The sequence below is a fragment of the Silurus aristotelis genome, assembly GCF_946808225.1.
Source record: "Silurus aristotelis genome assembly, chromosome: 17".
NCBI lineage: Eukaryota > Metazoa > Chordata > Actinopteri > Siluriformes > Siluridae > Silurus > Silurus aristotelis.
Genome location: NC_139590.1, coordinates 23,910,249 through 23,935,778, shown reverse-complemented (window position 1 = coordinate 23,935,778; position 25,530 = coordinate 23,910,249). Strand labels below are relative to the sequence as shown.

Below are 25,530 nucleotides of genomic sequence, written 5' to 3'. Positions count from 1 at the left end.
TATATATATATATTATAATATAATTTTTGTAATATTTATAATATAAATAATAATAATAATACTTCTGGATGCACACATTTAATTATATTAGCGCAAATCCTGAATATTGAATATCGTGTAAATGTTTTAGTGCTCTGAAATAATACGTTGCGACTTTCTGGAAATTCTGGATGCTAAAAACTAAAACACCAGACAACTTTCGAATGAACAAAGCAAGCAAACATGCACACGATTTGACATATGGAAGTGTTCAGTTCGTTGTTCGCTTCGGTTGTTCCTTTCAGAAAGCAAACCATTTTGCGAACCTTAACAATCTAGAAGCCCCCTTGATGCCCAACTTTTTTTTTTTCACCAGTGTGTATTAACATGGTAAGAGTGCGGCGTAAATCACTGCTCATTATCTTGTAGGGTGTTCCTGTAGGGTTCTTTAGGGGTTTCTGGGACAATAAAGCATTCTCAGGAGTCTAAAGATTCCATGTGAAAAACTTTGTTAGAGAAAAGCTTGGTTTCTTCACAAGGCCTACAATTGGAGAAGCTTTAAAGTGCATGAGCACAATGCACATCTAGGAGTGAAAATTCTTGATTCTGATTGGTTAAGGATCTGGTATCTAAAATAATGTGCAATACTTGGAATCATGAATGAGTTCCTGAGCACAGAGTCGTGTTGAAATGGATTGTCCATCAGGAATTCTTGGAATCCTATGATTTTTAAGAAGATGAGGCCCAAGTGTTTAGACGTCATGCCGGAAAAGATGTTTGTTGAAAATTGCACTTTTGTTTGTGCAGGCCTTTGAGTTACGCGTCAACGTGTCTTTCAAGAGACAAAAACGTAACGAGGTGCCATTTTCCCGCTCGGATCTGTGGACGCATTTGCATTGCAAAGTGACAGCCACAGTTACAGAACTGTGTCATTAGTGTTGTGGTGCTGCAGGGAAAAAGGAAGAGAGGTGGAAAAAATGAGGGCGACAATCCGGACTGCTTCTGTCACATTCCTTTTCCTGATAAAAAACAAATAAATAACGAATCGGGGTCAGGACATTTTTTTTTCGTCTGGGAAATTGCGAATGGGTTTTCAATATGAACATATTTTTACCTTTTTGGAATTGCGTGGTTGAGTGTGGCGTCTGTCTTTAGAGAGTGACACCAAACTGCTCAGGCGTGGCATGTCGTGAATTACTGAAACAAGAAAAACTAAAGGTTCTTGGCTACAATGACGTTCCCTGTTCATGGCACACAAGATGGAAAAAACAGAAATGTCCCTTGAGAGGGTGGGGGTCCGGCAGGTGTAAAAACAGACGTCCACTTATGTAGGATTGAAGGATTTGCTTTTCCCCTCCCACACACACACAGATAAAAGGCATGATGTCTGAGCAGTTTTGTTTATAGAGGGGGTGGGTGGGGGTTATGGGGCTTTGTATACCCAAGTGCATATGATATTTGCGCTCACATGACACACACGAGCAGCATTTTAAAGACGAGAGCTTGTCTCGGCGCACTGAGCCGCAAGCTGTTATTTGCAGGAACAGACTAAACAAACGAGTGGCACCCTGAGAGGTCGCTTGATTCTCTGAGATCTCGGGCTGGATCTCAGATCCTACACGTTACAGAGCAAAATTCTCGGATTCAAAACGCCCCTCTTCCTCGCACGTAACCGTAATCCGCTGCAGATGGAGAAGCTGAATAGAATCCCTCAGTCGGGTCCATGTGCTGCAGTAGGAGGCTCCTCAGGAGTCAGACGGGTTTCTCTCTCTCTTTCTTTCTCAAAGGTTCTGGAGAGGATCCAAAAAGCGTGTGAAACTAATTTCCCTGCTCCCGCAGGCTCTACAACTGCAGGAAAACCCCCAACGTGGATGTTTAGCAAAAACAAACAGAAAAATCCACCAATGTCCAGCACCCAAATATAATTTTTTTATCTCTGAAACTGGAGCTAAAATACAACACAAATCATTAACCTTCACATCTATTCGAATTTATCTGAAGATAATTACGGTGAGCGTGAGGGCCAGCAGCTCCAGCATCTTACAACCATTCCAAAAGAAAGTTGAAACAAATTATGAAGTGCATGCAGAGAAGTGATGCTAAATGTATTACAAGTCAATAAATCAGTGCATTGTTTTCTAAATATATACATCAAGTTTTAAACTAGTCCAGTTTTCCAACCAGTCCAACTTTTAAACTAGTCCAGTTTTCCAACCAGTCCAAGTTTTAAATTAGTCTAAGCTTGAAACCAGTCCAACTTTTAAACTAGTCCAGTTTTCCAACCAGTCCAACTTTTAAACTAGTCCCATTTTCCAAACAGTGCAAGTTTTAACCTAGTCCAATTATCCAGTTTTAACACTAGCCTAATTGTTATTATTTTTTATACAGTCCAGTTTTCAAATCCTAGATTGTCCAATTTGCCCAGTTTTCCTAATAGACCGTGTTTTAAACTAGGTTTTCAAATAGGCCAATTTAACCCAATTTCTCAACTTTTTGTTATTTTGGATAACCAGCCTTCCATAGTCAGTCCAATTCTATGATTATGATAACAAAGTAAACTGCATGTTTAAGAGTATTGTGAATATCAGTGGTGTTTGTAGAGCAACGACAGGCTCTGGTGTTAATCTCGGGAATTGTTCGATAGCTGCCTAATATGTGGAATGTTTTGTGGCAAGAGGTGGAATTGCTGATGATATCTGCCATGGCATTCACATTAAACATCTACATCCAGCTAAATCAGAGTGTAATCCAGGGGTAAAGGTGATCATTTAAAACTCCGTAAAGTTAACAACAGCTTAATCTCCTTCTCCTGCCCATGATGTTTTTTTGGACAGTGAAATGAGAAAGAGATGGGTGATGGAACACCTTGAGGAGATGAGTGTGGTCGCTGTTTCTCATGTCTCTCAAGAAAATGTCTTCTTTGTGTTGATTCCGCACTAATACCAGGTCTCCAGTGGGTGTGGTTGAGGTTACGAGAAGGTTACAGTCCCCCGAAGCAGAATTCACTTTGTCTCTGTGCATTAAAACCTCGACGCTGGCTGCCTGCCAACGCTGGATTTTGTAGGTTTTTTTCCAGAAATAAAGCTGATCGCTGCACACAATACGACCCCAAGGAACAACCAGGAAGACACAATTAAAGAGGTCAGAGGCAGAGCGGAGTTGTAAAAAAGCGAGGCTTAGGAACGTCTGAGGCGTCGCTAAGGGCCTGTAAAAAGAAGCTTTGTGCTGAACTGTGCTCTGGGACAGAACTCCAGTTTGGTAAACAGAGAGGTAATTGGCGAAGGTAATTGTGCTCCAAATTTGAGATTCTTTAGTCCCAGGGAATGTAAGAACGTGATTACAGGCAACAGTGAGTATATACCAGAACAGAAGCTTCCAGAAAGTCCTGCTTTTCAACAACAGTAATTCGAACCCCTGCTATATGGTTGCACAGGCCATGGCAGATGCCTTCATGAGACATGAAACGGAAAGGCATCAATGCGTGTCAACATCTGTAGATTTATCACTTAGTTTACGGCCCTTAATAGACTCCTTTTGGATGTCGATTCCATCAGTCCTCACTGCCTTGTGTTCCGTGCTGCGAAGGAAAAAAACATTCTCGTTCCTTCTCCATTCTCTGCAGCTCATGAAACCTCCCAAATCTCGCGTTTTTTCTTCCTTTCTCAAGCTACGAGGTGGAAACTGTGGAATAAACCCGCTGACGACGAATACCTAAGAGCTGGACGTCAAGACCGCAGCTGCTGTCGAGCTCAGCTCTGAAACATTAACTGCACGGATTCCCTCAGAAGGGAAACTCTTTTTCCTATTGACTCGTTTCCACTCCAACACGTCTGGGTCGAGGTTCTGTCCTTAAAGAAAGTTCATGTGGTACTTTATGGGACTTTTTGACATGTCTCCCGATCTGTGGTGGACAGTAAGGAAGTCAATTTAATTCATATCACTTTTCACGTATCTCTATTTTCTCAAGTATTTCAATTTGAAGTGACTTTAACTTTAACTCCATTTCAAAGTGAATTATTCCTCTTTTTACTCAACTACATTTAGCGAAATCATTTAATTCAACTAATTTTTATTTACGAGGATACAAACTTAAATGCTCAAATGCAGCGAGTCACCAATCAGGGTCGAGCACACGCTCTGTTTTACACGTGTTCTGATTGGCGCTTGTTCAGTTCAGCATCAGTTTAACATGAAGCAGAATATTTAGAGAGGAATAAATGATGATGAAACTCCAGACTCAGTGTTTAACTCATTAATATCATTCTATTAATAGATTCATGTGTTAAGAGTAACATCAGAGTCTTTTCACATAAACTGAGTCGAAGTAACAAAAATGATAATAGGACACATTATACCCATAATAAATCAGTACTATGGATGTTTGAGTACATTTGAAGGCAAATACATTTTGTACTTTGACTCAAGTGAAAGTTTAAAGGGACACTTTTTCTGGAGTCACATTTTACTTTAACTTCGTCCACCACTGATCGAGATCAAGCGTCAAACTCCCAGAGTGTGATATCACCAGGTTTTGGATCACCCATGGACAAACAACAAATGTCCCAATTTTGGAAAACTAAACTGATCCTCTGAGAGCGTGACATACAGTCGGTTTGTTCCTCACGTATGAACCAACACTTGTTAAACATCATTAATCTGCTACATATAGTTTCATCATATTCACAATTTCATCATCTCATGAAACGTGAAACCGATTCCTGCGGGGATCTCTGACACTTCTTCCACGACTGCTCCGGCCAACCTGGAAGCACGACGCACACTTGTGTGGCTTATGATTTTTATGCAAAAGACCTAAAAAACCCACAGATGAAACACATTCGAAGGCAGAGTCAGCGTTTTCCACCGAGCAGGACGAAGGGAAGGAGCGAGGTGGATTAGCAGCTGGATTTGTCTCCAGAGTATTCACACGTTCTTCTTCTTTTTCTTTTTTTTTCGCCGACTGATGAGACTGCTGACTCGGTCAATCTGAAGGCTGCAGACTAATCCCAGGAATTCTTTCGCAAAAAAAAAAAAAAAACGTTTGTGATTTTGAGGAATTTCCTTCCTTTTTTCAAAGCTGCATTTCTTTTTTGCTTTGTGCAGCAGATGTTGTGATGCAGATGTTCACAAAAAATGATAGATTATTTCAAGTATATAGATGTCATATGGGTTCATAGCTACAGAAATATTCATTCTGCCCAATCAGCCCTTCATTTTTGGTTCTTCTATTATTTTCCTCTCCTCCTACTCCTTCTTGACCGTCCTCCCTCTGTTATTTTCCACTCATCCTCTTTCATTGTTCCTCCCAACGTCTTTCTTCTTTGTGCTTTCTTTCCTTCTGTCATTCCTTTCATTCTTTCTTGAATATTTCATCTTCTTTCTTTCTTCTTTATGAGTTAAATTCGAGCAAATTCGAGCTCTCCAGACTGTCTCGGGATTCGACTTTATGACCTTCTCATGACTAGAACAGAACCTCAATGGCAGTTCAGCACAGCATCAGGGACTCGTCTAGACAACACAATAACGCTCTTGTTTCGGATTTGACTTGGTCTGTTGCTATGTGTGTGTTGTGGTTTTTTTCTCTGTGTCTGATGTGAAAGCGTGTATGTGAGTTCCAATATTAGGAATTTCCGTCTGAAAGTTGACCTCGTTGCCACGTGTGGGGAATCTGGGTGACGTGGGGGGAAAAAAACGACACTGATTTGTTTATTTTAGGTCTATATAGTGGTGTCCATATGTCTTTCACTGTTTGTGAAAAAACATTATTATTTGAAAAATTATAACTGGATCAAAAATCTAATAAAAAGCAACTCTGATGCCAGTTCAGAGCTACAGAGCTGATGGACAAAACCTTGTAACCACCCATAGATACATGAAGGAATTTTTCTTTATATAGATGTGTCCAATGGTGTATGTAAGCATTTATATCTCTTGCCATGTCGTCATTTTGGAAAACAAAGATTTAGCTTTATGATCCAAAATCGGTTGCAGCTCCGCACCAACACTACCGTACTTGTGCCTCATGGCTGGCATGGTATTTTTTCCCACCCCTTGTTTTGATTTCTCTCCCTCCATTTTTCCCGGCTCCTCCCCCTTAACTCCTCCTACGTCTCTTGAGTAAATCAACAGAAGGCGGCAGCTACGTACATTTAGACCATGTGTGGAACGAGTCTGTTCCCAACCTCCCACTGGATGTTCTTCCCCAGAAGCAATCCATGACTCCTTCCTGCTTTCAGGGAAGAGAGGAGGAGGAAGGTGTTTGGGGGCTGAAGTCGTGGATTTTAATACAATTCTAACAAAATGCAGGTTGTGATGGATCGGCCCCAGTTATCTTCTCAATTAAAAGTCAGATCATTATCAGGTTCTTCGATTCCTACATCAGAAGTCGTTGTTGTCACAGCCGATAAACCGTCACCTACACTCCAGGAATGTGAAAAAAGCTCTGTTTTAATCCGATAATCTGATTGGGGGTCTTTCTGTTGCATAAAGGAAGTTAGGATTCATCGTTTCCCAGTTCATGTCACAGCTCCTTTTTTTTGTGAAGAAAAATTGACATATTTGTGAGATGTGCACACTGTGCTTTCAGGCTTTCTGCTTTCTTGTAAGCTCACAACCAGACGTAAAAGACGAGGGCTGCAGCTGCTGCCAGGCTGTAGAAATGTTCTTGAGGAGAATTCAATTAAAGCTAGCAGAAGAAGAAGAAGAAGAGTTTGTGTGTGAGCTGTTTCAGAACGACCTGCAAGGCACGTTCTGTATTTAAAAGAACTGCATCCTTATAAGTCATGTATTGTAAATTTCTCCGTTTAAGGTGGTGCTGCTTTTTACGTGTCACGTGCACTTTACAGAACAGAAATTCTTGAAATTCCTTCTGTTGTTAGGAAGCTGGGGTCAGAGCGCAGGGTCGGCCACAGCCATAACCACTATACTACCACTTCCTCATGTGTTTTATGTGAGGAATTTCACACTTCCTGCCCTCCGTATACAGCTAATCCCCGAGTTACAATGGAGATGTGTTCTGATGATCCGGGATCAATAAGTCAGGACGTGGCCTGAGCCTACCAAGGAATTATGACGAATGATTTAACACAATACAGTACATAATTTAGCAAAACGATACAATTTACAGTGCTGTAATAAATAAACTTTAGAGGATATATGCATGCGGTGTGAGCGCGTGGACTAGCGTCGGTTTGCGAGTAAAGGGCGGAGCCAGACACCGCCTCTTTATTTGTCCGGCAAAAAAGGAGAGAGAGAAAAGCTACATTTGGGCTTTTAAACACCCAAAAATATAATTCTACTATTAGGAGATTCTAAAAGACTGAAAATATATAAACACTACCAGTTGACTCTCAGCTTTACTGGCAGCAATGCCTTTAACATCCTTGTAGAAGAAGTGAATGTAAACAAATGTGTTTTGAGAACGCGAGTTCCTGCAGGGTGGAGGTCCAAACTGCACTATTTTTTACTTCCTGAGAGTCAGATATCTATTTTGGTTCACCCTTTGCTGAGATTGTTTTTCTTTTGGATTTGACTTTCCTGATCCTAAAATTTATAGAAATTCTAATACACACGATTATACTTGTCGAATTTCGTGGAAAAAAAGGGTTACGACCTTCGAACCTGTCTTTGACTGTTACCACAGTGCAAATACTTATTGCTCAGATGTGAGACTGTGCTGTTCCTTTACATCAAGGGTTCCCAAACTACAGCCCACTGGCTAAAAATACGACTCCCACATGTGGAACGGCCATTTGAACAATGCCAGAGACATATTTTGAAAATGTAAATTTTAAATGTTTTTCTCGTATCCTATCTGTATTTAATAATCAAGTTTGTCTTTCGAAATAAAATGTCCCTTAGTTATTAATTAAGGTCGAGGTGCTGGTAGTTGATTGCCGGAACTGTCGGCTATCAGCAAAAACCCATACAGATAGTTTTTCCGGTTCGCTGCCATTAAAAGAGCGGCCTCTAGAGGTGAATCACTGATGCCACGTGCTGTTTGTTTTTACACCTGAAATGCGATGCTGCTGAGAGTACTATATTTATTATTTATAATTTTATTAATTATATGCTTATATTTATTAATTCATATATTCAAATTGACTTCCTTTAGCTCATTTTCATGTTTCAGTACTGGTTTTTTTTTTTATGTTTGTAATAAAATGCAGTGCTATTTTACATGGATTTTTATGTTTGCTTTTTTTAATCCAGTTTCCATTTTAAAATGGATCGGTTATCAGCATGTACGATCAAACCCAGCTATCACTATTGGCTAAATCTCTCTAGATCTCTCTAAATCTATCGCTCGACCTCTAGATTCACCCACATGCATATAGTAATTCCATATTGAAAACGACATGCCTTGGCCTGACGCTGATTGAGAAGACACCACTGTGATATGATTTAGACTCGAAGCTCCAGTAGTGTTGAAATGATGTTTGCTAGATATGAACTTTAAGGGTCACAGTGGTTTGCATTGTTTAGTCAGCAGAAGCCCACGAGGCCCAGCTGAAGTTCTCGAGTCTTTACTGCACTCGTAGCCAAATCCTCGGCTGAATGTGGACTCAGACGTGATCTCAGAGCGAACGCTACAGCCACAGCATGACCTCATCAGCTTTAAAGGCAAAACGCCACGCTCTCGCTGAAGTGTATTGAACTCTCAAACTATTCACAGCTTGTGATCAGAAGGGTTGCGTGAGTGAGCCAATGCGCTCAATCACGCCTCTTGTTTTCGTGTTTATTTGGCCGTTGTACAGCTCTCATCGTAATGAGATCTCGGGGAGATCTCTTTATTGCACTCTCTGAGATGAGGCTGATAATTAAAACACCTGGGACCTTAAACTGTCGGTTTGCCTGTTTGTTTGTTTGTTTTTTATCCCTGGAGGAGCAAAAAGTTTTCTTTGTTCCATATGTAGGCAATTAAAAGGTCGAGAGGTTTGTATGAAACATGGTTCTGGTGTAAAATAATCAAGAGTGTCAGACTGCCGCAGGGTTTGGAATTCGCTTCTGCTCTGATGCACCTGATTCCTCGGCTAATTAACGAGCTGCAGCAGGAGTGAATGAGGAGGTGAAACTCTAAACTGTGAATTTTCAATTTTTAGTCTAATTTTTTTGACAGGTTTATTTTTTTTTAAACTTAAACAACTTGCACGTGAGGAAAAATACTGAACACACGGAGAGATCAGACCACAAGATGCACCAGGGGACAAAAAGAAAGACATAAATCTGTCAGTCAAACCAGAAACTGATTGAATGTCTGAAATTAGAATGCATTTTTTCCCAATCTATCGTATTTTTGGCATCAAAAAATAAAAAGAATAGTTTTGGACAACAGCACAGTATAAAAAATCCCAACCAATAGTTTTTCCAGGTTGCATTATACGAGAGTGGCCTCCAGAGGTGAATCACAGATGTCGCGCCTTTTTAAAATTACTTTTAGATTTGTTTTGATTTATTTCGTGTTACTTTTTGTTTTAGTTTAAATGCATATCTTGTATTTTCCTTAATATTTATTCATAATTATTTCATCTAGCACATTTTCATTATTCAGTAGTGTTTTTTTTGTTATTATGAAGTTCAGTACTATTTTACATGGTTGATTAAAAAATCGGTTGATTGTTCGGTTTTCGGCAAGTTTGATCCTAGCTAGCTATCGGTATCTGTAAAATGCTTTATCGTTCGACCTTTGATTGCAATGCTGTTTTTGGATTCAGGTATTTGGATTAAGACCAACGGGAACTAAACCGGTGCAAATGTTCTTCACCAAGGTCTGCTGGTTTCTGTTTGAAATGTTTAGTGGAAAAAAAATGCCCAACAAATACTGGTTTTGGTTCTGGATTGGAATGTTGAAGCATCGACTCCAGCTGTACATGTTTATTTATCCGTTGGCAGAAAATTGTACCCACAGTGACTTTAATGCTCGGATCTGACGGGCAGTACGATTACTGCAGCAGTTTCTAACAACTGACGAGAAGCACCAGTCGCAAAGCAATCAAGCTGCAGAAACCAGACAAAAGAGCTAATTCTAAAATTGCTCTATGGGAATTTTGATTTTCCTACCAGCAGAACCTTGGATTAACATATTTTATTTTATTTGTTTATATCCTTGATGCTTTAGCATTTAGTTCTTACTTAAAGAAGAATCATCATCATCAAGAACCTGTTGATGAGTAACCTACAGCTGTAATAAATAGAGGAAAAGGTGTGACCAGCGAGTTTTCAGACAATTGAAGAGTTAATAACGTTGGAGAAGAGGGTAGTTCTTACATTATAAGACTTGAAGATTTGAAGGTGATCCTTCTTGCAGGTTGAGATTTTTAACCAACTAACATGTTGCCTAAAGGGGGAAAATTTCCAGTTAATTTCCATAAACTTTCTATGGACACTTCATCTGGCGTTGGAAACTTATCACGAATTAATGGGAATTAATTAGAAATTCTGGGACATTTACATTAACTGTATCATATACAAACATAAATCTAATCTAGTTTCATCATAAGATGACATGCATGAAAATTTATACAGATACAGATTTATATTTTTGACTGACTTTGTTAGTATAATTTTGTTGCACAACAGCTTACACACAGCACAAGGACTTTTTAAGCATAAATGTATGTAATATTTAATTAATTTAAGTGGATACATGCCAAGATGGAATGTTTTCCAGTCTTGAAAATTCCCATAACTTTGCCACCCTAGACCTCATATGCAGTCATGTTCCTCATCTCAACCAGTGCAAATGTTCATGTTTCCCACAGGTTAGATTCATCCTCCTACTCCAGTGTCAGCCATGTTGGTGATTTTGGCTTTCATCATCCTCTTTCACATTATCTCAGCGATACTGCTTTTCATAGCGACTATCCACAATGTGAGTATGTGATCATCACAGGGAGCTTTTTTCTCTTCAAGAACCTTTAGAACAATGTGCACTAGAATAAAAAATATGTTGGCATCTGGATTTTTTAAAATTTAGTTTCTACATGTCATACTGAAACAAACCATATCATTTGCTCTATCTCATAGGCTTGGTGGTTTACAACAAATGGAAACTTCTACACTGATCTGTGGCACATCTGCAACACCACTTGTGAAGAGATTCCAAAGAGTGCAACCAGTGATGCAGGTAAGTTCTTAGAACCAGGTTTTTACATCTTTCAGTGATTTTTAAATGAACTGAAGACTAGGTTGAATATTCTTGCGTCTTAAGGCCCATTTTTATACTTTATTACCAGGTGATGTGTTTAAGTTGAGTAGATTAATCCTGAACCACAGATCACCATGGCATGTTGTTCAGTGATCATTAATCCCATGGTTCCTGGTTACAATACAGAGCAAAACTTTTTGTGGTTTTTATGAAGTCTTCTTGGAAATATAGGGTTGACGGTCTGGATTAGTGGTACCCCCAGATCTTTCATTCAAAAATGTTAGCAATTATGGTGGAACATGATGAAGATCCTGACTCCATGTAGCTGGCCATAGAGTTCTATAGGGACCCAGTGGGGTTGGACAGATATGAGGTGCATTTGTCATGGTTGATTGAAGTCCAGAAAGGCTTCAGACAGATGTGGAAAGCAGTTTGCCAGCTGAGGAATCCCTACCCATACTATTCCTGCAGAAATCTGACAGGAACAGTATGAGCTTCCAGATGTAAACAGACTAAAAAAAGAAAAGAACATCACTGGAAGAGCACCAGAGTTCAGGAAGACCTTAGACGAGCTCAACCCCAGAAAATGCCAAAACCGTTAACTTAATAATGGCTCCCTGGCTACAGACGGTAGTGGCAGTCATTCACAATGCAATGAATGCCAGGTCAAGGAGTCTGGTACCATCTGAACTTCCAATTGTATGTAGGTCAAACATGCAGGATCAGGAGACAAACCGGTCTTACTCATGGACTTTAAAGGGAGCACCAACAATAACCCAAATCTAGCAATGTTTTTTTTTTTTTTTTTATAGAACTTGTTGATTCCAGTCCTTGTTGCAACAGTAAATTCTCTACCTGAACCTGACCTTTTTCTCCCAGGTTATCTTCAGACCGTGCAGGCTACCATGATTCTAGCCACCATGCTGTGCTGTTTGGACTTATTCGTCTTCATTCTTCAGCTTTTCCGTTTAAAGCAGGGAGAAAGATTCGTCTTCACGGCCGTCATTCAGCTCTTGTCTTGTGAGTACCATGGACAGCAGTCCTTTTTAAGGTTGTAGTGAAATGTTCAATGATGGTGTCACAGGTGAAGTAAAAGTCTCAGAGGGTTTTATATTCCACTACAGTTCGCAGTTAGATTTTTACATTTATCCACTTAATGTTACTCTTTTCTGTCTCTCCTGAAGATAATGACAAAACTACGCCAGTCCAGGGAGGCCATGCATTATGACATTTTTAGTTTTCTCGTGCTCACAACTTCATTTTCCAACCCCTAATAAAAAGCTCGTGCCCTGTAAATGACACCCTCCTTCTCAAGTGTCGGACATTCATGATGCTGTCGTGATCACTAATAAAGAAAACTAATTTTGTTAAGGCGAGAAAATTAAGTCGCGATAACGAGAAAACAATGTTTATGTTCGAGATCAGGAGAAAACGTAGATACATTTAGAGTGTAAACTCCCCCGTCCTGAACATGTCTGGAAAATGTACAGCTTTTACGTTTGACTGTTACTGGAGACTCCTTCAGAAAATATGAAATATGTCTCATCACATCCCTGTACATGAGCTATAGAAACCTATTAAACTAATATATATATACACACACACACGCACACACACACACAGTATATTATATATTGTTCCTGCAATCAGGTGTTGCACTACTGTCAGAAAAAAAATACACCTTCTGATTAACCAAGAGCCAAAATACAGCAGCATTGTGGTGTAATAAATATAAAGATTCTTCGTTTCAAAATTACTCGAAGACTTGCATTCTGATTGGTTTCTTTTCTGTGCAGCGTTGTGTGTGCTGATCGCGGTGTTGGTCTACATGGCCAAGCGGGAGTCTTTCCAAAATCAAAACATTTGGGACGGAAACTACGGCTACTCCTTTGTTCTCGCTTGGGTGGCTTTCCCAATGACCTTCATCAGCGGCATCATGTATTTAGTGCTGCGTAAGCGCAAGTAGACGCCTTACAACAGCCCACCTCAACTGACATTCGCCGTCGGAATTTATTGTAAATATTGTCCTTTTTTTTAATATGGAGATCCAAAACATAACATTTAAAAAAAAATGTAATACAAAAAATAAAGAATAAATGTTAAACATTTAATACTGGAATTGAATATTTTTTTGTGCTATGCAATTTTAACCCTTTATGTTTTTTTGTTCTAAATTGTTTTTATTTTTGGAAATTTGGATAAGACAAATTAGAAGTAGAAAAACCACTATTTAGGCTTTTTTTTCAAAATGTTATTTAAAAAACAAACAAACAAACACTATATAGTATACATTTGGCTTAATAAAATACTTAATCAACAAATCAGATTTAAAAAAAAAAAAAAAAAAAAAAGATGCTGCCAAATATTTCGAGCACTACATCATACTTGAAGCTGAACAAAAGCAAGGCTGGATGTGACGCCTTTTTTTGTGAATCTATTTCTTAATTCAGAGTATTTCTTCTGTAAACTAAGGTTGTAGTTATATTGCATGTTTTATTTTACCTGCATTTAGCTTATTAGATATTCAAAGTAACATGGATTATAGTTCATTAGACATTCGAGTGATTGGGGTTTGAAAATGAGTTTTTTGGGTTTGTTTTTCTTTAATTCTTATGTTTTTTGATGTTTTAAAATGCTTCAAATAATTTAGGAGACATTTATTTATGTTGTTTTTTTTGTAATGAAGTATTATTTCATCAAGCTTGAACATGTTTGTTTTACTGAAGGCTCTTCTTAAAAAAAATGGAGTGAAATCATAATGGCAGCTTTTTTCTTTCTTAAATCTTTTGCTTTTTTTTTTTGTTTTAAGATCTGTCCAGTTGCCTGTATTTTGTTTAGTCAGTGACTGATCCCATCCAAGGGCTCATTTTCTGCATTTCTGAAGTTCAAATAAATGTATTTTTACTTTAAATCCATGTCACTGTTTGAGTTTTAGCTTTGTTATTTTGCTTTCAGATTTTTTTCTTACAGCGTCAGTAATTATATATATATTAATTTAAAAGGTCCATATATTAATATACAAATGTATTCATTGTGAAACTAAATTGGTTGTTTTGGAAAAAGCTGCAGCATCAAATATTAAACTTTCATTCATTAATAGATGAATGAATGACATCATCAGCACGTTTCCTGAGTTACTAAACTTGTTGCCCTAAAATTAGTTCTAGAGGCATAACAGGAAATTCTTCCCCAAGTCAATTACAGTAGACACATTTAAATTCATATAAATTCATCTTAAACTGTATATTAGTCTCCCCTTATTCACTTCCTGTACATAAAAAAAATCATTTTTAAGGGAGTAGATAGTGACCACAGTCACACCTCTGCAGCAGGAATACTCTGCATCTTTTCTTTGAACATCTGAACAACGTTGTTGCAGCGATTAATTTCTTTTACATTAATCTTAAATACTAAATTGTTACATAACATTTTGCAAATATTTTGCCTTTTAAAGTGTTTATATATTTGGTTGACAAAGAAATCTTTTTGGTAATGAGACCTATCTTTTCTTTTTGATCTTTCTTCTTTTATTATTTTAATAAAATAGATTTTAGAAAAGGAACGACTTTTTCAAAGTGATGCATTTACAGATTCAAGAGAAGGGTGTGAATCTCGAGCTCAGACAATACGACAAAGATTTATGATGAAAATCAACAACCGGAGAAATCAAAATCAAAATCAATTAAAAAGCTCAGCTTTCGCTCACACACTCTCCTCTGCGTACCTTTTGTATCTGAAGGTCTCTGATCTCGCTCTCCTGCAGAGTGGTGTGTGTGTGTGTGTGTGTGTGAGCTCAGAGGTCACAACTGAAACTTGTCTGTCCTTCAGCTTCCCATCACCACCTACAAAATGTTTGTTTCATAGCAGCTTTTTTGAAACAGGCTTGTTACTAGGCAACAATGAGCCACGTGGTCAGTTTTACAAGTTCACTTTTTCGCTATAAAAACCTTTTTACATGGGATTATTATAGGGAACTTTAACAGAAATGGAAGTGTAACGTTTTAACAATCTAATCTACTAAAATAACTAATGCAATGTAAGTAATTGTATTAAATGAAACTTTATTCAAAACAATTTGTACAGAATTTTATATTCAAGATTTATATACCATAAAATCCTGTTTTAGCTCAGATTTTAGCTAAAAATTCGAACATCTGTACGCTTTTCTGAGATCTGGCAGATTTTTGTTTGAAATAAGTATTCCATTCTACTGATGATAGAAATGTCTAAACCTCACCTGCCTGATCATTATCCAGCTGTGTCCAGAAAACTGCAGATGTTTAGGTGTGGTCTTGAATAACCCAGGCCTCACTAAGAAAGTGCAGAACTGCATCAGTCGAATACATTTTATTGTAACACCAAAAACAGATGTATTATTCCTTAACTTTAGTCTTCCTTAAAAAGACTGTTCTATCCTGAACGCCTGATATTTACTAAAACAAATACTAAAAACAAAAAAGAAAGAAGGTTCATGTCTGGCCGGCCCACACAGTGTGGACGTCACTGTAAGGTCCGTAGCGGCCGTACACGTCCTTGCCGATGATGATGAAACACAGCGTTCTGTCTCTGGAATGTTCCGCCGCCACTCTGCAGGCCATGGGCAGTGGCATGGCTTTGATCACACCCATGCTTTTCCACTTGGAGAACGTTCCGTCGCTGCGCTCCTGCGTTACGTAGATGTAATAGCAGTCCATGGTGGCGGCGTCCGGGTCTTCCTCTTCCACGTTCCAGAGAAGCGCGATTCCTCGCGGGCTTTTGATGCGAGCCACTTTCACCATGGGCTTCTGGGGCATGGATTTGCAGGCGGCCGTGACAGGAAGTTGGTGTGGGAACGGAGTGTCTGGGAACGGAGGAAGTCTGGACTGCAGGGCCACCTGTTCGGTTATACAACGTGAACGTTATAACTGATGAGATGTTCAGAACTCGTAAAAATAAAAATTCATATTCAAAGTGAAATGAGGGGGATAAAACTCTAAATACACATTATAATGAAATCGTTTGCATTGTAATTACTTGGAAGATGTCTAGCAGCCTGCTATGGAGTTCTGACCTCAAGCCTATTGAACACCTGACTTTACTAACACCATCTTCCTATCTGCAAGAGTGGAGCTTATTATAACAGCCAAGAGATTCAATGTGGAATGAGATGTTCAAAAAAAGATTGTGCTCAGGTGTCCACAAACTTTTGGCCTTAGTGTATTTGCCAAAAAAAAAAAAAGTTTAAAGATTATATTTATTCACTTAGGATTAAATGACCAAATGTATTCATCAAATGAAATGGAAGGATGGTACGTGTGTCGTACCTCTGCTTCCTGCACCTCGGCTGTTTTTTTCTCCACCGTTGCCTGGTGTGAGTTCTCACCGCCCTCTGCTGTAGAAATATATATAGTGTTTATTTTTACATCGTTCAGGAAACCTTTTAGTCGTCAATATGTTCGATTTGATAGATAGAATAAATTCATAAATAATTCGATCCTACAGCACACCTAATAGAGACGATCTGTCATCCATGCTGTCCTGAGAGAGAGAGAGAGAGAGAGAGAGAGAGAGAGAGAGAGAGAGAGAGAGAGAGAGAGAGAGAGAGAGAGAGAGAGAAACATTAATTCTCATAATGAAGGAAGAAGGAAGTAATAAACATCATGGTTTCACCATTACCTGTGATGATGTTTGTGGAGCATCACTGTGCTTGATCCCATTTGGTCTGCATGCTGCTAAAGAAATCACACACACACACACACACACACACACACACACACACACACACACACACACACAAATAATTGGTCGTGTTTAAAATGTACAAATAATACAATAGAAAAATATTTAAAAATGTAATTAAATAAATTAATTCATAAATAAAAAAGGTAAATATAATAATTCTACTATGTTGCTAAAGTACTATATGTTGTTAGGTGCTATATGAAACTCAGAAAAGAAAAAAACAAACAAAATAGTTCAATAAAAATACAAAATGTATAAAATGTAATATTTATCTTTTAGAATTGAATAAATTTATGGCATGTTTGGGGGTTATTTTTGAAAGAGGGAGGGAGGGAGGGAGGGAGTGGAGGAGAAAAACAACAAATGTTAGCGTTTCTAATTTCTATACCAATTCCAGAAAAATGTAATAAAAAAAAGCAAACAAACAAACAGTTTTTTTTTAATTTGTTAAATTTATTAATAAAAATATATCGAAGGAAATAAATATGTAAAAAAAATCGAATGAGCTTTAAATAGGAAAAAAACCAACAACAAAAAAAACCACGACTTAAAAAATAACATTGGTAAAAAAAAAAAAAAAAAATTTTTAAGAATAAATATAAGTAATATAATCGATTGTATTTCTAAAAGATTTTTCTAGAACATTTCTCAAGGGTGAATAATTTCATTCAAAGTGTTATGTAAATGTAATATGAACATTATATACAGCAAAATATTAATATATTTATTAGAAAATAATCAGCTTTTTAAACGTAATTCTGAACGCCGTCTTCTTTTAAACGTTGTTTTGATGACTACGTCACGTTAACGTGTTCCAGATCTGTTCTTTGCTAAAAACAATAAACTTCTTCACCCATTCCATCCACATAAATTTAATAAATGATAAATAAACAAAATAAGAAGAGAGCAGAACGCTCACCTTCTGTGTCACCTGTCAGGTCCACGATCGGATCCTCCGTGCGCTGGAATTGAAAGAAAAGAGAAAGAGATCAGACGGAGGTGGAGAGCGTTCCGTCACGCTCCGGTCCACATATGGAGTTTTAGAAGAAGTGAGGAGGAAAAGCTACCAAACTCTTCCAGCAGCCTTCTTTAGGTTTTCTGGTTGTGCCTCCTGGACTGGCCATGTCTATTTAAAAACAATTATAATCCAATTTATAAATAAATAAGGAGAAGAGAGAAAGAGAGAAAAAATCAAATGAATGAATATGAATAAATAAATAAATCACAGAGTTGCCAGTGAAAGGCATCCATGATGAACACAAACCTCCTGATGAGGACGACGTGCCTGAAATCTCTCCGTTAGCTGAACTAAGAAGGGAAGAAATTAATAAAAAATTAAGAATTTTTACCATCATTGTGTGTACAAAAGTTAGCACACCCCCTGACAAAAGCATGTACAACAAAAAATATCAGTTTGATGGAAAGAAACCAGACATCGCATCTCCTTTTGTGAACATAAAGAATACAGTTTCTCTGACGTCTTTACAGACAACTACACTATATGTACACTACAAAAAAAGGGGAAATTTCTCCCAGTGGTCTCCAGGTGGCAATGTTCTCACTTCAGATGAGAAAAATGGTGCGCCCCATTAATCAGGGAACTGATTTTATTTTTTTTACTTTTACTGACTTAGCAGTGCTTTAGAGTATAAGGCTACACATGAATCTTACTAATGTAGCATGGAGCACACAACAGGGGCATTTAGGGACGGAGAGAGAAAGAGAGGGAAAGCAGAAGTCGATCGATTAGCACAGAAGCACAGACTGGCTAGGGAGAGCTATAATGATGCTCGTATTTTTCTCTGTGCGAAACTCATACTTATCTATCATAAGTGGTTTATTGAAAAAGAACAGGATTTCCTTTTACAGAACACAGATTTACATGTCATTCACTGTAATCAAGAAGAGCAGACAACTAGCATGAGCTAATCTCACTTGATCGCACACCAGCGTCACCATCAGGTGGGATCATTGATTTAAAATAAAAATAAAAATAAAAAAAACAAACCCATTATGATTATGTCCAAATGACATCATTTATTTATTCAGATGAAGTAAAACCTATAATAGCAGCCAGCTGTATTTCTATTTATTATTAAAGCCAGCCAGTTACTAAAACCAACGCAAAGGGGCCGAAATAAAGAGGGTGTAAGAAATACACAATTTAGGAAGATCTGGATTCAGAACAATATCAAAAAAGAATTAAGAATAGAAACACACACACACACACACACACACACACAAAATCTCAGTGGAATAAAGGGGTAGAAACAAACAAACACACACACAGACAGACAGACAGACAGACAGACAGACAGACAGACAGACAGACAGACAGACAGACAGACAGACAGACAGACAGACAGACAGACAGAAGCTTTCAAAAACGAATACCACAGGGGATCAATTGCCTTAAAAATTAAATAATTGAAATTAAAACGAATTTAGAATTCTTATATAACATTACATTATTTAAAATTATACCAATAATAATAATAATCTAAAGCAGATTAATATAAAATAAAACAAATAAATATATGGATAAATAAATGAACTGGCAACCAAGAAGTAAATGAATGAATAAAAAAAAGGTTGAATGAACAAATAATATAGAAAGAAAGAATAAATATAATATAAATAAGTAAATATAAGATGTTGAATGGGTTATAAATACTATACTATATATACACATTATATGGCCAAAACTTTGTGGACACCCGACTGTGAGATTGGTATGAGCTTCTTTATCTACAATTATAGAGCTCTATGGCAGGAGATCTTCCAGTCCAACCCATGAAAAGCAGATCTTCATGGAGCTGGCTTTGTGCAGGGGAAAAGGTTTGGGTCTCCTGGCAAAATTTCATGTGACTGGAATAAAACCACATATGGCTGGGGAAAAAAAACCAGGTGTCCCAATACTTTTTGTTATATAGTGTATATGATATGCGACAGGTTTATATACAATACGCAGACATGGCGTGCGACGGGCCCGTGAGCGTTATAACGGTGATGTAACTAAACAAAACGCTGCATTTTTCACATCTCAGGAAGCAGCTCTGGCAAATGCATGCTATTATTAGACGCTGGAGATGAGACAGCGACATGCTGTAGCCTTTTTATAGCCTCGGTTTCTGTGTGCGATTTCTCAAGTATCTGAATATACAAACCCCTTATGCCAAGATCCGTTTGTAAACAGGAGAAATCGATATAAGTACAGGATTCTTGTGCGGAGAAGGCGAACGGGCAGGTCGGCTACATCGCCGTATATTTACGCTCCCTCTTGTACACTCAGAGCTACAGATCGAACACGTCTGTGCACGGGTTCACAGAGGTATAACAGTATAACCAGTGCTCTCGATGCTGTGAGCAGCCGTGCTGGAGTTCAAGTCGAACACGAGGTCCAACAGATCGTCAGATTGAAGGCTTTTATTCGAAATGTAGAAATATGTGGTCTTTTAAAGAGTTTGTTTCCAGATTTTTTCTGTTATTTTCGCAATAAAAAAAAAAATCAGAATAATTAAATGCCATTTTCTAATTTGTATTTTGAACTCTAATCCACTCTACTGATTAAAAAGAAAGCCGTTATTGCGAACTAATAAACAGCCGATGCAGTAAATCTGTTTTAATGTGGAATTAAATGAAGCGTCGATACTTTATACAGGATGTTAAATGTGCAGAACATCAGTTGCAGTCTGTTCTACACTACGTAATGAGCACACGGAGCGCACAGAGCACTTAGAAAGTCATTTCAGAGTGAAGTGAAGTGAAGTGAAGATGGTGGAGTTTAGGTGTCACATGTTCCAAAACGTGACCCAGAGCTCGAGACCAAGCGCAAGAAAACACTTAAATTACTAAACTATACAAATAGATACTCTTATTTCATCATAAAATAGAACATTGTGAGTCATCGCAATCAGAAATCGCATCAGAAAGCCGCACAGTTCTAGCTCCGCCCACATGCTCGTGTTCGACGCCAAAGAAAATTTTAAACTTTAAGATTCCTATGTAAAAAAAATATATTATAAAATAAAAACAAAAATAAAAAGAGTAAAAATTAATGTAATTAATAACAATCAATTCATCATTCAAAAAAATCTAAATAATAAAAAATTTAATCACATTTTTTAAATAAAGTAATAAAAACAACAATAAGAATAATAACAATAACAACAATAATAATAACAACAATAATAATAATAACAATAATAATACCAATAATAATAATAATAATGTACCTGATCATATGGATGTCTGTCTGTTTTTTGATCTCAGGTGTAGGGATGAGATTCTGGAATCCAGCAGCAGTGAAAGAATTTGGAATAAGATACAAAAAAAAACAACAACAAGAATTTAAACAATAGACAATTTTTCAGCTTTCTTTGATCATACATACACACACACACATCTCTATATATATTTATATATAAAAAGGTGGCATTATCATTATTATTATTATTATTAGGAGATTTCTTAATTATAATAAAGATTTTTGCTTGACGTGAACCCGAACCGTTTCCTGGGCTGCTTCCAAGCTTTCACGTTTCTCTAGGTTTGCGAAAACCACGTCTCCTCTTCGCTTCACTTTCATAACGTGGGCCTGAAACAAACAAACAAACAAAAACGTTTGAACTAGTGGATTAGACTACAATTTGTCAGCACTGGATTTTACTTATTTTTGTGCTTCTTTTCATTTTTCTCTTTTCTGTTTAAAGCGATAGATAGAGATGTTAGAAGATGAAGCTCCAGATTAAATGTGTAGTAATTGGCATGTGTTTCTGACCTCAAGCTTCCGGATCTTCAGGTCGTATCTGGGTTCGTTATTGACCTCCTGAATTCTCTCCATCATGGTTTTCATCAGTTTGTCGGACTGTTCCAGGGCAGACTGGACCTCTCTGGAGATCAGCTCCTGGACCTGAGATATCACACACACTATTAGTACTTCACACTTCAAAATAAGCTACAAATATTAGACCTATATTACAGAATATTTGGTGTAATTTTATCCGTTTTTTGTTAATTTTAACACAAACTGCATATTAGAATCTCTCATGACTTAATTATCATGTAAACACCCTACAGGTACCATCACACGAACATCTGCCACGACAAAGTTCTGAGGAAATCTGGTTTTTGTAGCTACAAATTACTTTATTTTATTTTATTTTTTTTTATGAACTATTATTTGTACAGCGCTTTACATCCCATCATCTATCTTTATTTTTTGTAATTGGTTTCTGTCTCAGATTGACCAGCAGATGTTTTAGTCTTCTCAGATACTGGATTGTAAATCGTCTCTTCACCTCTGCTGTAGAAAGTCTCTGAACGACGGACGTTTTTTCAGCGCCGCCATCACATCGTCTCCTTTTCATACCTGAAACCAGGTGAACACAAAGCAAGAACATTTTTTTATATTATTAGTTCACCCTTTAAACGATATTTATTCAACAGTGTTAAACATCAACAGGCAGAGATTTTACACAGCTTTAAATCTTATCGCATCTGTAAGAATGTACTTGTACTAATAAACTAATAACACACTATAATTATAACAATAATAAAAAAGAAAATGTGTAATTCATAGATACATTAATAATTATATTATATATATAAAATACACATTCATACATGTACACATATACATACATATACATATATACACATATATACATAAATACATACACACATCTATCTCTATATATATACATACACACACACACACACACACACACACACACACACACACACACACACACACACACACACACAGGAAGCTGATGCTTATTGCTCAAAAGTTCTCATTTGACACTTATTGGTGTTTAATGAAGATCTGTGTAAAGTTGAAATATATTTTATATGGAATTAAATAAAAAAAAATTTTCAATTCTGTGATTTGTTTAGTTCTACACTTCAAGGCCGTATCCCAAAAAGCTCCTTCTCGCCTGCTCAAGTCCACTACATACGCGCCGACTTAAAGGCAGTTCCACCTACTGTAGTGCACTACAACGTCGCCTAAGCGCGCGATTCGGGACACAGCCCAAAGACAAGCCGATGGACGGCGGCTTGCGAACAATGGAGACACGGTGACAGAAAACAAATCAAACACCACGACACGTGTATAATTAATATATAAACACGATAGCAGATATAAAATAAAGTTTTAAACCGCTCGGTAAATAAAGCAACACTTGTTTTTACTCGTTTTTCTACACGGAGCAGCTGTTATTAACAAGTCGTTTGTGTTACATGTCGTTTTTTTTTTTTACATAGACTAAAATGTTAAATATGATTTAATAAGGACCTCAGTATTCTGTTTTATTACATTAATATACAATGTTTAAAATTTAAAGTCACCATTTATAATATTGAATTAAAAACAGCCCGACTTGCTTCATGCTAGCTAGATACTGTTAGCTACTGTTAGGAAACCGGAAGTTCAGGTATCCAAACCCGCCTCTATTATTATATTTTTAATTATAATATTAAGCAAATGTTTATATTTCAGTAAAACAGTAAGTATTTATACATTTGTCGTCTTTAAAAGTCTGAATAACACCCGAGCAGGTTAGCTACCTAGCGTGCACTTCCGGTCTTCATTAGCCCTCGAGCTCGCAATTAATTATTACTAATTTTTTATATACATATTTTTACTTACTTGTCATTTTCTAAAATACTGCAAATCAATATCCAGTCCGCCTCAGGAAAACATTTACGCGTTTTCTTTCCCTTTAAACTTCAGCTTCATTTACAGCATCTGACTACACCAAGCCGAGGGGGCGGGGCTTGTTGTGCGGAGAGGTGACAGTGGCCGGGGCAGAGCTCTGATTGGCTGATGTGAAAGCGAATCCGATTCAATTGTAGAACATGATAAAAAAAATAATATATATTATGTAATATTATTTTATATTGCATTATATTATATTTTCACAGTTACATATTACAGTAGGAAAGCAAAAGGGTGATCAACCTTTTACATTATACTTTATTTATATTCATATACCATATTAATCAATTATATTGTTCAGTTCTGGATTGTGATTGGCCAGAAGGTGAGCTTGGGCTGTACTGTGATCACATACAGGTGATGATAACGCTCTTGACCAGAAGTCTTTATAGAGAGATTTTCAAGATCCACCTGTCCTCCATCACTCCATTAAACGTTGATGAAATACCTCGTTAAAAAATGTCTACTTTATTGAAATATGAAGTTCTTAATCAATCACATCAAATATCACCAGGTTCATAAAAAGAGAGAATTAAAGTTATCACTTTGCCTTGTTGTCACTTCAAAATCTGCAAAAAGAGCAAATGCGTTTTGCAAGAACGATGAACAAGTCAAGAACAGAAAGAACTCGTGCTTTGTGTCTGAACTTTCCGAGAGTAAACCATTATTTTTTCACAATCGTTCCACTTTTTCCTCTCGGAACCCTGACTGTTTTCATTTACTTGAATTAGTAACCTAATAGTTTGTTTTTGCTTGCTTTGCGTATTTTAATAGAGAAGTCATTGATGTAAATGAATGAAGAACACAGACAAATTCTCTAAATCCTGCCCTTCCCCACACAGGAATCGTTCAAGGCAGTCAGTTTACAGCGACAGGTTTTCATTAGAGTTGCAGGTTTACTTCACAGAGAAAAGAAATGAGAAAATGACAGGAGTTGTAAATGAAGACAGGAAAATCTGTCTGTATCGGATTTTGGTTCTAAAAGGCATTGGATCAGGACTTGTACTTCGAGCACTGAGATTAGCTCCTTAAAGGTCATGATTCAGGGTTACATTGAAAAAATCTCTTATCATTAAAGTGCAAAGTGCAGATGATGGAGCTTAGTGTGGAAAAAAGGCACAGGAAATGGACCTAAAGGAGAAATATGTACGGTTTGAGATCTGCACTGTATTGTACACACATTTAGGTTCTGAATTGGCCTCCTCCAGGCCTGTACAGTGTCTCTGAACATCACGAGCTTCACGTCTTCACCTCTGCACGCTGCACATTCACTTTCCTTTTCCCCCTTCACAAGGCCGATCGCATCGCATTATGTCTCAGACATGATACGACTCCTCGGCGCTCACTCGCAACATCACACCCTGCTCGCTCGTAATCCAGAAATGGGACACAGGGAGGCCCTGCGGCTAAACATCCGGCTCTGGATTCACATCGTTTCTTTCTCTTTCTTTTGGTAACTGCGAGACAGAGAAAGGGAGCAGATGTTTACACAAAAACAATCAAATTATCAATCCAGTGTCAGTTTTACGTCTTACATTTGTTACCCTTTTGTGTGTGTGTGTGTGTGTGTATGTGTGTGAACGTGTCATGTAACTGCACAAGTCCTAAGAATTATTGTACATTTTATATATATATATATATATAATTTATTTGTTAACTAAAGACACAGAGGATGGCGTGAGATGTAACAGTCCTCTTTTCTACATGAACATCAGTGAGCTCTGAAGGCATTAACGTGACACGGGGTTTTTTATTTTATTTTTTTTTAACGTGCGTGTGGAGTCATGGGAAATAATTGCAGTCGTTACATTGTTTTTCTGGATGTGTTCGATATGAAAAATGGCTGATTGTTCTAATTACTGTAAGGAGTGTTTAATGAGAGGAGGTTTCATCTCCTTGGGGTTGTTATTCGGCCCTTTTGTGGTCGTTCTGTTCATCAGATCTTGGTGATGAGTGTGCACTG

The 25,530-nt window shown here is 37.4% G+C and overlaps 3 protein-coding genes across 6 annotated transcripts in view; 2 read left to right on the top strand and 1 right to left on the bottom strand.

The window, feature by feature from the left end:
• emp2 (epithelial membrane protein 2) overlaps positions 1–14,036 on the top strand; it is a 16,468-nt gene extending 2,432 nt beyond the window's left edge. Inside the window, exons 2-5 of one of the 2 annotated variants that reach the window (XM_083566586.1) lie at positions 10,716–10,849; positions 11,005–11,104; positions 12,005–12,145; positions 12,922–14,036. In XM_083566586.1, the coding sequence (XP_083422712.1) occupies positions 10,772–10,849; positions 11,005–11,104; positions 12,005–12,145; positions 12,922–13,091 (489 nt within the window). In that variant the 5' untranslated portion in view covers positions 10,716–10,771 and the 3' untranslated portion in view covers positions 13,092–14,036. The remainder of the gene's footprint in view (positions 1–10,715; positions 10,850–11,004; positions 11,105–12,004; positions 12,146–12,921) is intronic. The other variant, XM_083566585.1, reaches the window with a different exon arrangement.
• On the bottom strand, positions 13,319–23,652 carry atf7ip2 (activating transcription factor 7 interacting protein 2). Of its 3 annotated transcripts, XR_014537567.1 has the most exons (13): positions 23,499–23,652; positions 22,147–22,217; positions 21,627–21,758; positions 21,357–21,443; positions 21,082–21,134; positions 18,111–18,154; positions 17,914–17,972; positions 17,766–17,808; positions 16,781–16,836; positions 16,612–16,642; positions 16,429–16,496; positions 14,692–15,999; positions 13,319–14,646 (listed from the first exon to the last, which is right to left on the bottom strand). XR_014537567.1 is itself a non-coding variant. In XM_083566563.1 (12 exons), the coding sequence occupies exons 1-12, from the start codon at positions 23,503–23,505 to the stop codon at positions 15,595–15,597; spliced, it is 1,056 nt and encodes a 351-aa protein (XP_083422689.1). In that variant the 5' UTR covers positions 23,506–23,652; the 3' UTR covers positions 13,319–15,594. The 3 variants fall into 3 exon arrangements, 2 of the variants coding, with proteins under 2 accessions (XP_083422689.1, XP_083422690.1); XM_083566563.1 differs by having other exon boundaries at positions 13,319–15,999; XM_083566564.1 differs by having other exon boundaries at positions 13,319–15,999; positions 16,781–16,833.
• grin2aa (glutamate receptor, ionotropic, N-methyl D-aspartate 2A, a) overlaps positions 22,787–25,530 on the top strand; it is a 114,329-nt gene continuing 111,585 nt past the window's right edge. The window contains exon 1 of the mRNA XM_083566467.1: positions 22,787–22,926. The gene's annotated coding sequence lies outside the window, so the exon portion shown is untranslated. The remainder of the gene's footprint in view (positions 22,927–25,530) is intronic.